Source organism: Falco cherrug, chromosome 4 (genome assembly GCF_023634085.1).
Source record: "Falco cherrug isolate bFalChe1 chromosome 4, bFalChe1.pri, whole genome shotgun sequence".
Taxonomy (NCBI): domain Eukaryota; kingdom Metazoa; phylum Chordata; class Aves; order Falconiformes; family Falconidae; genus Falco; species Falco cherrug.
The window spans coordinates 73165255-73179408 of NC_073700.1; the positions used below are offsets into that span (position 1 = coordinate 73165255).

General features: G+C 40.7%; 1 protein-coding gene across 1 annotated transcript in view; it reads left to right on the forward strand.

Annotated features, from left to right (window-relative positions):
* The window catches only part of CUBN (cubilin), a 155177-nt gene that overhangs the window by 72095 nt on the left and 68928 nt on the right, over window positions 1-14154 (forward strand). The window contains exons 33-35 of the mRNA XM_055708924.1: window positions 1106-1287; window positions 7835-8009; window positions 9628-9809. Of these exons, the coding sequence (XP_055564899.1) occupies window positions 1106-1287; window positions 7835-8009; window positions 9628-9809 (539 nt within the window). The remainder of the gene's footprint in view (window positions 1-1105; window positions 1288-7834; window positions 8010-9627; window positions 9810-14154) is intronic.

Genomic DNA, 14154 nt, shown 5'->3' on the forward strand with positions numbered 1-14154 from the left:
AGGGAAAAAAAAGCTGCTGCAAGGCAGAGCAACACATGTAAAATCAGACCAAACACGCAACTCCATTGGGTTCTGTATGTGACAGATACACACCCACCCTACTGGCTTCTCTAAAGGTGAGGTTTCATCGTGAATGTAGCTGATCTAAATCTGTCCTGACACTGGGAAGGGCTCTTGTGCCTTCCCACCCCACTGACACCTGCACTGGGGGACTGGGTCAGGGAAAGCATCTTCCTGGGAACAACAAAAGTAGGTGAGCGTAGCAGTTGCCACAACTCTGTAAAGCAATGATAGAACTGCAGTCCTGGTTGTTCAGCTGCTTTGTGCTGTCAAATTAGGGCCTGCATTTGATCCATTGTTTTGCTTTTTTTTTTTTTTTTTTTCTTCCAATCTAGCTCATAATATGCAAGAACTTAAATCACCCAAGGAGCTGGGGAGTGAGGTTAGGACAACAATTTCTTATCAGAAAGGAAAATACATAACTTTTCAAACATGGCATATCTTACAATTACAGTTACAACTGAATAAAAAAGAACATTAAACCCACCAAATGTCAGAAACCCAGTTTATCCACTGTGACTTGGCAGCTTGTAATCATGCTCACTGGGCTGAGGGAAATTGCATTGTCTTTAGTTTTATGATTTCTAAAGCAGTGGGAAACAGCATTTTTACAACAATAGGAAGCCCTCCCCATGATAACTTGGGTTGTGTATTAGTTGAGGTCAGTTAACAACTGAGGATGGCTCTGATTCAGCTTTCTAGAACTGATCACAGTTAGAGGCCAATACAAAAGATGTCACTTCTTTTGCTGTATGTCTGTTTCTTCAGACATTCTGTTTCTGTCAAAGCAGATGTTGAGGCACAGTGAGAAACTTTCCAAACCAGGAGGTGAAGTGCTTACTGCATGGGCAGGGCCGGCAGGTCCAGCCTGCCGTTCTTGAGTTTCTCTTCCCTGCTGGACCTCAGTTCCCTGTGATAGAGCAGACCCTTAAGGCCAGTATTCACATTTGTTCATTAAATGGGTGCTAATGCCTGTCCTCATTGCAGAGCTGTCAGTGAGCTTTTCCAGAGCCCCTCACTGACGGCTTCTTTGCTGTGTTATCAGGTTGTGGAGGAGAACTCTCTGGCCCTTCTGGTTCATTTCACAGCCCTGGCTACCCCAGCAGATACCCAAGCAATAAGGAATGCATCTGGTATATTCACACAGCACCTGGTAGCAGCATTCAACTCACCATTCAGGAACTTGACATTGAATATCACTCAAACTGCAACAACGATGTTTTGGAGGTAAGAGCATTAGATTTACTACTCAAAAATACACAAGTTATGTGATTTTCTGTCTGGAGCAGATAATCCCAACATCTGCAGGAACAGAACAAACAATTTTACTGCAATTTTCCCATTTTTGGGAAAGTCTATACCTTAATAATGATGCTAGGCACTGTACACTTTCTAACAAGAGACAAAACTACTTTGAGAAACTCAGTCTTAAAAAGTCCACCTTTTACAGAGAACTAAGCATAGAGTGCTGCACTGTGAAGATAAAATTTCCTGATGTATAGGAAGATAATGGATCTCTTGGGGGATAACAAAGGTGAGACTTTGTGTAGGACCTTACAAGGAAGTGGGAAGTTTTATAACCCTGAGCACTGAAAACTATGAAGAGCCTTTGTACTCAGAAAAAAAGAATAAAAGAAGAGGAAGTGTCCTAGTCAGGTTAGGGCAGTGGAACAAGGAGAAAAGGTACTTCTCTAAGGGTTTACTGATCTTTAAGGGACTTGTAAGACTGGATGGTCCTGTTATATACTACATCTTTGTGCTTGTCTTGGGAAGCAGCCAGGTGAACAATCCCAGCTAACAGATTTGAATAGATTTCCAGTGCAGGAAGAAGGTATAGGAAATAATTTCAGAAAGAAACTCTTTAGAAGTGTAGACTTGCTGGATTGCTCTCATTAAAGATGTTTGAATCACTAATGGATTACTAATCACCCCTACAGTTGTTGGGTCTTTCTATTTAATACATAGGTGACATTTGAACGTTTTTGTAATGAACCTGATGATTAAGAGATCTTGTAGCACTCTGCTAGGGCCTTTCTTCTCCTCTTCTCCTGGGTGATGTGATGTGTGACTGATGTACAGCTAGACAGCTTTCTGTCCAATACCTACCCATACTCACTGCTGCCTATTCTCAACTTTGTAGCTTTGATTTCTCCAGCCTGTGGTCCTTAGTGCACACTCATCCACAGTATTCCTGGAAGACTTAACTCACATCCCAAAGCAGGTCCTGAATATACAGTTGCCAGATAGATGATTGCTAGGCATTTGTATGAGTTAGAAGAGATGTATAACTTAACTCCAACTTTCTGGCAATGAAACAGGCTTCCCTATCTTAGCAGTGAAGCAGAAGTCTTGACCAAATGGACACTGTATTTGAGTATTCTATTGACTTTGGGACTTCTGTAGGATCTGGGTGTAAGGAAGTTGTTCCATGAATTTTCCATCAGTAGCATTGGCAAGTATGACTGTTATGTTGCATTGCTGACACCAGTGCCTGTGAATAGGTGACCTGTGTTGGCTAGTTTGGGTATTCGTGAAGTCTGTGGTATTGCGGATTCATTGTTGTTTGTGCCTAAAGTGACTAGATTGAAGCTAATCTGCCTGAACACATCAGTTATGCCTTTGTTGCCCAGAGGAATCCATTAAACAGCTACAAAAATCTACATCTTCCATGGCTGACCATTTCTTGAATAGTGCAAGGACAATGCAGGTGGTCACACAGGAGCCATCATGATCCAGTACAGATGGCTGGCAACCATTTGCTTGACAGTTTTTTTTACTAGTAGGGGAGCTGCCCTACAACCATTGTTTATGAGTGTGTTGCTGCACACAAATAGCTGAAAGAAGTTGTTTAAGAGGATCCTACAGTTTGCTGCTCTGTCTCTCTGAGCAAGGCAATTACCTTAGGTTTTGGACTTGCTTTCTTTACCATTTCAAACTTAGTTGCTATGCTTTACTTCTTTCCAGCCTTACTCATTCATCAGCATAGAAGTCCACCTTGCTGTTTGAACTTCCCTGCCTTCCTGCCCTCAGAACTGGCATGCCTCTGAGTTACTTGTCTCCTGACCTTGGCTCATGCAGTTCCCAACAGCTGTCTCTGATCTTCTGACAGATAACCTAACGTAAATCAACTTATTGAGAAAAATGGGTTCGTGTCTTAGTGCAAGATCAAAGGTTCTGCATGGCAGTAAACAGCTTCCCCTACCAAACTGCAGGCATTTGGTGGAGCTTTATGTACCTTGTCACGTATATATTTTCTTGCTTTTGTTATAAAATTACACATTCGGAGCATGATTGATACAGTCTACACAGAACAAATGATGAGTCAGATTTAGTGCGGAAAAAAAGGAACATGGTTGACCATTTTCAGGAGCTACTCTATCTTGCCATCTTCTTTCCTGTAGTTGTGTGTGTATGTCCAGACTGAAAACTATAAACTCAAAAGTTTGGAAAGTGTTAGGAAAAAAAGAGGTTCCTGATATGCCTTTGACACAGTGTGTTTCAGCAATCACTAAGGTTCCGAACTTCTTTGACTCTAATATAATCTTTCCAAGAGTATTCCGTCTACAAATTCTTTGGGTTTGAAGTCTGCTTTTTCTCATAGTTATTCTCCTGATTTCACTTTTTCCTTATCTTTGAATAGTGAGTTTCTACCACTTCCTGTTTTCCTTCAAGCCAAATAACTTTCCAGTTCTAATAGGAAGTCAAAATCAGTACTAAAGTAGCTCTGCATGCTGCTGTCCCTCCCTGTCTTATTAACTCTCTCTGCTCTCTGAAATAAGTTGTTGTCTTGTAGTAAAAATTCCCCCGTAAACACAAAAGATGCTTACCTGGATGCATTTAGCTTTTGCTTAGAAACACTCTCACCCATTTGACCTGGCAGAGAAATGTAGGAAAATTCTAAGAGATCTTTCCCGTCGCAGCACCTTTGCTGCTAACTTTAGTTTTATACCATAATTTCTTGAATATTTCTCTTGCACATTTTTCTGAAGCATGTTTGTTCTTGTAAAATACAGCAACTATTTCCCTTCCCTTCCCTTTGACAGTGTCTCCTAAACAAGCTGTACCTTCCATGTCAGTATCCCAGTACTGCCATATGTTTCACCAAGACTGTGCAGTAATAGTTACATAAAAATACTGTGTGTGAAATCCTCAAGTTCTCCTCGTGGCTTCTGCATGCTCAAGTGTTTGACACATTCTCCTTGAATCTGTCTCATTGTTTCTTCTATGACACTGTTGCGCTTTGTCTTTCTCTCTTCCCCATCAGATTCCATTCCTTTTACAAACATCCAGAAGCAAATTTTAGCGTGTTCTTATAGATGTTTTCTAGAAATGTTTCATGGAAATAGAAGATATTATTTTGGACACAATGAAAGAGTTAAAGATATTTTTAAAACGGTTTCTATTGAAAATACATACATAGAGAAAAATGACCATGTCTGCTGTGTTAAATTATGGCTTCTTCTCTTGAACATGGACCAGATTTTTGTAACTATAAATATGTTCTGCCACAGCAAGATGTAGCTCTGAGCTGAAAAGGAAGGAAACCTGTCAATCTATTGCACTTTCAATTCTGTATTAGATGCTCAGGTCTTCTCATTTAAATATAAAGAAACATCAAGTGTTACCATAATTCTTAATTCTTGGTCAAAGTCAGTCTCTCTCTTTGCTGGCAATTATATCTGAACAGGGATCAGTTTTATTCCCAGAAAATCTGTGTCATGAGGGTGACCAAACACATAAAACCAGCTTTCTGTTGCTCATAACTCTGGAATGCTGACTGTTAACAATAAATGGAGCTAACGGGGCAGAAGCAAATGATAAGAACAGATTAAAACCATGGGCTTTATGGCTGTGTCCTGCATCCCCGCTATGCAGTCCAACATAATTTTATCTCTGGATCAGGTACTCTGGTCAGACTAAATATTTTTATTTTTATCTGTTTGCAACTCAGACATCCTGTGACTCTTTGTGAACCACACCCTGGAATTCATTCTTTCCATCCATTCTCTTTTCCCTCTTCTTTTTTCATGTGGTAACTATTGGTTTTCCTCTTTGTAGCCAAAAGTAACATTTTATTGTTTTTTGTCATGGAAACACTCTGACTTGTTTTCGTTCCAGTCCTCATGAAAGCATCTGATTAATTGAACTGGCATAAAAGAGAAAAGAAAATACACTCCTAACTGTAAAGAGCTTGGCTTTGACTGTGCTTTTTATTTTGAAACTGTGCAGAAGGCCATTGCTGAACAGTTAACAGTGTAAAGGAGGCTCACAAACCTCAGATTTCCATCAATATTTCTTCCCCATCCGTAATTCTCTTTCAACAGGTCAACTCTAAGTGTTCATCTTGGGCCAAGTTAATTTCTGAGGTAATACTACAGAAATCAGCAGGGCTTGTGTCAGAGCTGGGTTTGGTCCCTTTGCCCGTGGTGTGCAGATGGCCCCAGGGAGCACCAGGGATGATGTGGGAGAGGCTGATCCATGACGCTTATTAGATGCATATTAGAAACTCCTGCTGTTTCCTCTGCCACATAGCTTCTCTGGGCTGGTTTAGGTGATTAAGAGCATGTGTTTCTGCTAGATCTCATGCTGTGGCTGTGACTCAGGGAGTATACCACAAACACATTTTACAATTCACATTTTGAACAGACTTCTGATAAGTGCAGCTGTCATTGGGCCCCACAAGCAGTAAGATTTTTCTGGAGACATTGAGCTTCCAGTGAACAAACATGCTTCTTCCCCAGACTGTGCCTGCTTCATTACAGATTGTTATCTGAGCTGTGAATTCATCCATACTGACTTCTCTTGAATGCCTTGAGATGATCGATTGGACTGAGGAACCATTACCCATTCAAGTCATGCAGCCTCCCTGCAGAATACAAGAAAGTGCTGTCTCAGTGCAAATAAAAATCTTTAAGCTATTAAGCCTGTGTAATCAGCCTTAACATATATATATATATATATATATGTTACATATAATATATATATATACATATATATATATAACAAAATATATTCTGAACATCTAACAGACTATGACATTTATAAAAAAACTAATTCCTTGTTTCTTCTAGGGATGCAAGCTTCAGCTTCTGAGGTCTCACATTACCCTGGAATCACTGAATATTTTTTCCTGTTAAAAAAAAAAATAAAATTCTTTCCCTTATACCTCCAATGGCAGAGCAGTGTCAGGCACATGAGCAGTTAGTGAGCACACGATCAATAAAACTATGTAGCAATGCGCTACATTTAGCCCTAGAGGTGGTGCGATTAGCTCAGCTATTTGCAAGACTTGCTGAGATATTTAGCTTGGACAGAACCCCAACTTATTCTGGGCTTAAAAAGTATCAGGCAGAGCTTATGAAAATATTGAGTTGCCCCTTATCTAGAAGTCATCAGAGGCAAAAGGGCCAGATAGCAGGCTGGTTCTTACAGTACTACCACTGTCTGAAATCATGGATTGCTTTTTTTGACCTTTGTGGTGTTTACAAGACTAATAAAATATCGGAGCAGACTTGAGATGCTACTGGTGGGAAAATCCTGATGGGATTTGTTGCCTTATCTTCCTATTCCCTGGTTTTGTTAGAACTTGCCATTCTCTAGTTTAGCTTTAGGATTTATACATAATACATGCTGATACAATGAGAATGCATCTATTGCTAGTTCAGACGCTGAAAGACAATAGCACAGTCTTTATTTGGTGTACCTCTTCAACAGTTTTCACATTTGAGGTTACTGTCAAGCTGGCTTTTGTAGCAACTGTCCTACCAGGGACATGCCAACGGAAGGTGGGAGACTCTTTAATATCAGGTGGCATTTCATTAGCATGCAAGAAGCCAAGAACATCCAATCACTGAAGGCACTAGGCACCAAAATCACATGTCTGGGTTTGAAAATTGCACTGAGCATGTGTGTTCAGCTTTAAGAGTGAAGACTAAGGAAAGGGAGCCAGTTCCACCAGTTATAAATGGGGCTCAAACTGAAATCCTACATCCCTTCTGGAAAACAAGAACAGGATTAACAGGGCTTCAGCACTGCCATCTAATTCAGTTCAATTGGTTTAAAAATGCATTCTAAAGTACACAATACTGCTGATAACGTTTAAGAGAATGGTGGGTTTCTGGTTTATAACTGCCTGAGGCACACTCTTCTGAGTAGGAAATAATCCCTCTTAAAAGTCAAACCCCGTCTTCTTGTGCAAGTATGTATGATATACTTCCTTGTTTCTGAAGAGTATTATTAAAACGTAGTTTACTTGACCAAAATCCCATAGTTTGGATGTTGATTCTGCCATTGAAGTAGATAAAATTGCAATGGTTTTATCAGAGAGAGTAATGAAGTCTAGCCACAATTTAAAAATCAGTCTTAGCTGTGCCTTTAAACATAAAGGGTGCAAAATATCAGCACAGATTCCTGCAGAGAAATACGGTTTGTTTGCACAAGCACACAAAAAAATCTGGTTTTATATCCCAACAGAAACAAGTTTCTAACCCTGGAGGGATGGGAAAAGAAGAATGTGGTGAAGTTCCCAAAGCAGAAAATTCTTATTTAATGCAGAGGTGTTTTGAAATCAGCTAGAATTTCATACTTGCACCAGGTAGTTCAGATGCCAAGTAAACCTGCAGAGAAAATAACTGTATTAGCTACTTTACATTTCAAAATGTGATATGACTTTCAATACTTGCAGAGTTTTTTTTCTCTTAGATAAAAAGTTCTCATGTATTCTGTGTGGCAGACAATTTCTTTGAAAAACTTTGACAGTTTCTTCCATTTCTAGGTCTATGGTGGCCCTGACTTCCTCTCTCCTAGACTAGTCCAGCTGTGTGTTTCAAGATCAGCACAGAACCCACTGCGAGTCTCTACTACTGGCAATTCAGCCATCGTTCGTTTCAAGACAGATAGAGCAGTGACAGGGAAAGGGTTTAATGCCTCCTGGCAAGAAAATCCAGGTGGTGAGTATACTGATTAATACCGTGAGAAATTCAGCAAGTCTGAGAATCGAGGATCAGCCATGCAAACATTTAAAGTAGTCAAACAGCATAGGACTGAAAGCTGAAGGAGAATGTGGGTGTTACTGGATTCGGTAACACTAAGAGATGCTGAAAGACACACAGAGAATAAATGGGCTAACTAGCTGAAATCTGGGCCTATGTATGTATTTTGTAACAGTCTATCTTGCTGGGGTTTCTTCTTTATATAATTAATCAAGACATTCCTGTAATCAGAAAACTACTTTTGCATGCTAACAGTTCTTCCCACCCACTCACCCACATAGAGTTCTTAGCTGAATTGTGCTTTTGGTTTTAAACTGTAAATTGAAAAATATCTGAGAACATGGCTTAACTTGGAGAACTCGGCTGACTCCAAAAATATTTGGAGTGATTAGTAAATACTTGAACTCTGTAAGGTTCATCCATCCCCCGTGTGATTATTTGTTCAAAGCCTTACTGGTAATCAGTAAAAGAAGACATGCTTTAAAGACCCAGCCACATGTCTCTACATGGGAGTTCTTATGAAAAGGCCAATTATCGGAAAATAATTGCAATGAAAAGTGAGCAGAGGCAGGTTTTAATTCTTGCAGTTTTGCTTGATTAAGCACACTAATTCCTTAGTTTGTCAAGGTTTATACTTCTCCATTTTCATAAGTTTTATGAGAAAGGCGCAAGATTATTTTTTTAAAAAAAGAAGTCTACAATAGCCCTTTGAATTAATCCCCTTCTGAGATCTTATTTTTACTACTTAGGCCCCCTGAAGCTTTCTCATCCCTCTACAGCATCTTGCCTGTTGTGCTCCAAACCCCCTCTAGCCTCTAAAATACCCGCTCACCAGAAAACAATAACAGTATAGTTTTTATCCTTCCAGCGGGCTGCCTCCATCTACAGCAGTCCCAATGTCTTTCTCTCACCCTCCTCCATCCCTTTCCAACATATAAAAGTTCATTTGTTTGTGTTAGTCCTGTAGAAAGTCCTAGCACTTCCCACACAAGATCCATCATTCCAAGCTGTTTAGATATTCATGAGTACTGGAGCTGTTCTGGTTGGAAATACCTGAAGGTGCCCTCAACTGCATGGGCAGAGAAGTAGAAACTTGGGGCTTGCAATTGTTGTACTGCTCGTGGGAAAAGGGGAGCTCCTAGCTGTCTTGGTATTTTCAGAAATGGTTTACTCACATATGATCAGCTAGGCATAGTCATTGCTTTCTCAGTATGCTACCTCTGAGGCATTCATGCGAACAGTATTTTTGATGGCTTTTACAATATCTAGGATAGAGGATTAGCAGCACTAATACTTCGGCCATTACAACATCTACTACCAGCCTGTGACTAGAAAGAAACATTACTCACAGGCATTGTTGTTGCATATTCACCAGTAATGATCATGTTATACTTTCCTGATAGTAATTTCCATTGATTTTTGTTATGGACAGGACACTTCAACGATTGGAGCACTCATCTTACCAAAGTTTAATGTAGAAAATATAAAGATGGAGATGTTCTTAGTTTAAAAATATAGGTGGAATCTCGCTAAGCATAGAAGAGCTTGTGATTAAAACTGATTATGTCTCTTTCAGGCTGCGGTGGTGTCTTCCAAGTTGCCAGTGGGGAAATCCATTCTCCAAACTATCCTCAACCTTATAGTAACAACGTAGATTGTTCTTGGGTTATCCAAGTTGACTACAACCACAGAGTCCTATTGAATTTCACGGATTTGGACATTGAAAATCACTATTCATGTGACTATGGCAATGTTGCGGTAAGTAACAATAGAAATTTCAAAAGTTCCCTTAATGAGTCTGGTGCAATGCTTGCAAAAGAGGAAGCCTACTATGCAACCTAAGCTGCAGTTGGTTTCAGACTCCTGGTTGCATAGTCATATTTATTCACTGATGAGCTAAAGCTTAAATTTACACCTAAATAGTTATGATCTAGTTCTCTTTGCTTCACCAACGAAATAGGCTTCACAAATGTATTTCTGCATTCTTCTTGGTTCCCACTTAATATCTGGAAGGATCTTTTCTTGAAAGCAGTGCATGCTGCATCCTGGCACCACGTTTTTCCTGCTGGTGGTGTGAACTGTGGTTAGTACCGCAGGAATAACCTCATACATAAATAGATGGCTGTTGTTATGACACCCTTTCCCAAATATAGTGCAGTTTACCACAGTTTGCTCCAAGCCATAGGATGGGCTGCCCACATATCTAATAGACTGCTACACTCTGTTACAAACTCAGGAGACAGGGAGGTCTGCATCCGGCGGGAATTGTGGCTGGCTGGTTTTCTTTATGGATGCGCTGTGTATTCAGGTGCTCCTCAGCTGTCTCTTTAATTGCTTCATTAGAGCTGCTGCTCTCTTAAAAGCTTCACATTGCTGTGGGTTTGTGAGCTTTTGTTGATGTCACAGAAATTAAAGTTGCTGCTCAATCAGGACATGACAATGAAGAGCTCTCCACGTCTCCACTTGGCCTTTTGGGAGCAGGGACATGAAATCCTGACCTTCGATGTCAGATTGCACTTTACTCAGTACAAAGGCATGTGTGATCAGTACCAGTCAGATAAAGCACAGTGGCTGTAGCCCAAAATCCAGCTTTCCTCTCCTTGATAAACTGTCATTCACAGAGAACTCAATTTGGCAGGAACTGAGACTCTTTTGAAAACAGCGTCAGTTTTAATAGCATTGCCTCGTAAAGCTTTTTTGTACTGAACCAGAAAAAAGCAAGTATGTCCCCATTTGCTGAGCTGAACTGAAGATTTCATTTGGCCACAAAGCATCTGTACAATGACTGTTCATTTTTTTCTGGTTCTGAAATAGGAAAATATAGTTTTGTCTTTTCATTCAAATGGTTTAAATTCACCAGCAGGATCATTGAAAGGAAAAATCTATAGGAAAACCTTCTAAGCCTTCTGTGATATCACACAGGAGTAGAAAATCAAATTGCTTGACAGAAACTCAGGCCATCTGGAATGGCAGTACTGGTATAAATTAAAAAAAAATATCTGCAAATTAAGGGCTAAATTCTGAAAAGACCTGATGTACAAGTTTCTCTTTTAAACGATGCCAATGTATGTATGTATCTATCTAAACCAGGGGTCCTCAAACTACAGCCTGCGGGCTGGATATGGCCCCCCAGGGTCCTCAATCCGGCCCCCGGTATTTACAGACCCCCCTGCCGGGGGTTGGGGGGGGAAACCAAGCAGCCGCAGATGGCTGCCTGCCACTGCATCCGCGCGCCGGCCCCCTGGTTAAAAAGTTTGAGGATGCCTGATCTAAACCCTTTGCAGAGTACACAACTCCATGAGCTCTGTGCAGCTACGGGCACAACTCCCGTTACCTTTATAGGCTGGATATGGGCACTGATTTTTTAGTCATTGAAAGGCACCAGTCCTTCAGCTAGCAGAGATGACTGTGGCAGAGCTCTTTGTATAAGTGGAGTTTGCAGTGACACCCCTTGTCCTCTATTGCTGTACGAGTATCTGTTGCTTGCTTCTGCTTTTTTGTTTTTTGGGGCTGTTGATGGAGGAAGTTCCCTGTGAGCCCCAGCTGTGCAAGCACAACTGAAGCAGCAATGTGAGCAAGGAGGGAGATTTAAATTTAATGCAGGCATCAATTGTTGCCCACCAAATGGAGGGTAGTTTGAAAATTGATGAGGGAGAATGCTCATCTGAAGCCAGGAGTTAACGAAGGGCTCTGAGAGTCTGTTGTATGAGGTAGAGAAGAGCTCTTCAGTGGTACTGTAGAGGGATCAGCAGGGCAAGAAAGAAGTGGATGGGGTTTCTTTCTCTACCTGGTACACCAGTAAGCAGAAACCCGCTTGTTACCAACATCTGGGTGGGATCTGCGTTCATCTCATTCCAAGGCTTGCTATATGCCTCACACAGGAGAACAGAGGGAGGGGACAGAGTGCCTCAAAATATGTAAGTAGATGTCTGACTGGGAATGGTTTAGGAATTACATTCCAAAAGCTGTGTAGATGGAAAATGTGGGTAGCTAAGGAAGCAGATGGGTTGTTTTTCTCTCTCTAATATAGGAACAACTACTATGTATGAGTAACACAGTGGTTCCACCCTTTTTTATTTCTTAAATTTTTACTTATCTTTATAGAATTTATTTGCTCTGTGAGTTCTCCTGGGGCTTCCCTCCACCCTTAAGTGTACCAATGGCCTTTTCCTTCATCTTTCCCCTTCTAGATCCACTCATTTTTCCCTGTGTTCTGGCTGAGATTTTTTTAAAAGAAATATTTCTACCGTAAAACCCTTTCTATGGGGAATACACAAAAATATACTTTTTTTCCTGTAGTGTTTTCCATTGCACATTCTTTACGTGAGCAAAATGGAGAGAGGGAAGATACTCGTGTCGGCTGCTTCTTGGTTATGCTGCAGCTCCAAAAAGCCCAGTGCATTTTTCAGTTCTGCTCAATGATTTCACACGTGAATCTGAGCACAGATTTAGGTTCAGCCGAACGAGCAGGCACGGTAGCAGTAACCCCCGGTGAAACTGCTCTGAGCTCCCTCTAGAGGCAGTAGGTGGAGTGCGCAGAGAGCAGTCCAGGGCACCAAAAAGCACATTCTTCATTTACTTAACTGCCTAAACTTAGCTGATTCTTCGGTTTCTATGCCTTCATTTCTGTACCTTATCTGTTCTCAGAACAGATTAGCATCTCTTCATCTGCTAAATGAGGATGTATAGCCTTTACTCTCTCTGATCTCAAACATAACTCAGTTACATTCTGTAGAAAGCATAAGATCTTTGAGACTTCGCTATCACTGTCACCATACATAAGGAATAGATTTTTGATTTTTCTTTGTGTACCAGCTCATTTCTATCTAGAGAATGTGTGTTACAACAAGCAAATTTGTTTCTCTGAAGGAACAGAGAAGGAAAGAAATAGTGAATGCACTGATTTTTAACCAGCACTGTATCTGATGCTGCACCAGCAGTGCCAGTCAGCAGGAGTTTCAACTATTCGGAGACTCAAGGATGCAGCTCAGAAGGCAGTGCTTGTAGTGCAAGGCACTGAGAAGTGGAGGGAGAAATTGTTTGTTCTTTTCAGTGGCTTTCATTAAGTAAATGTTATTTTTCTTTCTTGTTGCAGTATAACAAGTAGTACATAGGAATGTGGAAATGTAAGCCTCTGGGAGCTAGAGAGGAGGTGTGACTTTATTTATTCCAGGTGCTGGTGGAGAGGATCTTCCAAGAGAGGACAGCTGGGAATATGTTAAGTTTTTATGGCTCAGAAGACAAAAAATATCTTCTTTTTGTCATATACCTTTGCAAAATGCAGGACACATTTGAACAAGAAGGCAGTGAGTCAGTTATGTTAACTGTGGAAAGGGAAGAGAAGAGCAAATTGCTGCTCTGCACAGTGCAAATGAAAACTTGGCTTTTAAGTAAGTGGATGCATCATTTTCCTTTACTCATGCTGCCACAGAAATGCGTATCTCAGATGCTTTCAAAATAACTTCAAGAAGCTGCAGAGAGACGCAACTCTTTCCTGAACTGGTGTGAACAGTGTGGTTTCTGATCTAGATTCAAGGCTGAAATCCTCCCTATAAAATAGTTTAAGCTAATGAATAGCAGGTGAGCGAGAATGATGCAGCCATAAAATATCAATGTGTTACTGTTCCTCATTAACTTGTAGTTGCCATAACTCCTAAGAGTTGCTACTGTATCTCATTAATGCTTACGGTGAACTGTTGCTTGAATCAGATTTTTAGCAAGTGAAAAAGGCTAGGAATCATTTCTGGGTTTCTGAAAGAGGAGACAGTACTATCCTTCAAGCAAGCTGCCCAGAAACACAAATACGCTTGATTTAGAAAACATTCCTCTGACCTCATGTTCTTCTCATAGTATTACCACAGAAAGACTTCTTTATTCCAGGAAGCTTTTGGAATGAAATGCCTACTCTTATATTACTCATCCTTAATATCTTACTGAGTGAGAAAGCTGAACTACTAGAGTCTCACAACAGCCCATGTGTCAATGGTCATACACTCAGCTGTGCAATGGCACAGATACATCAAAACCAGCAGTTTATGTGAACTGTAGTCAGGCCCTCTCTCTACACTCTGTCAAGGGAATGCTTATTCTCAGTTCTAGCGTT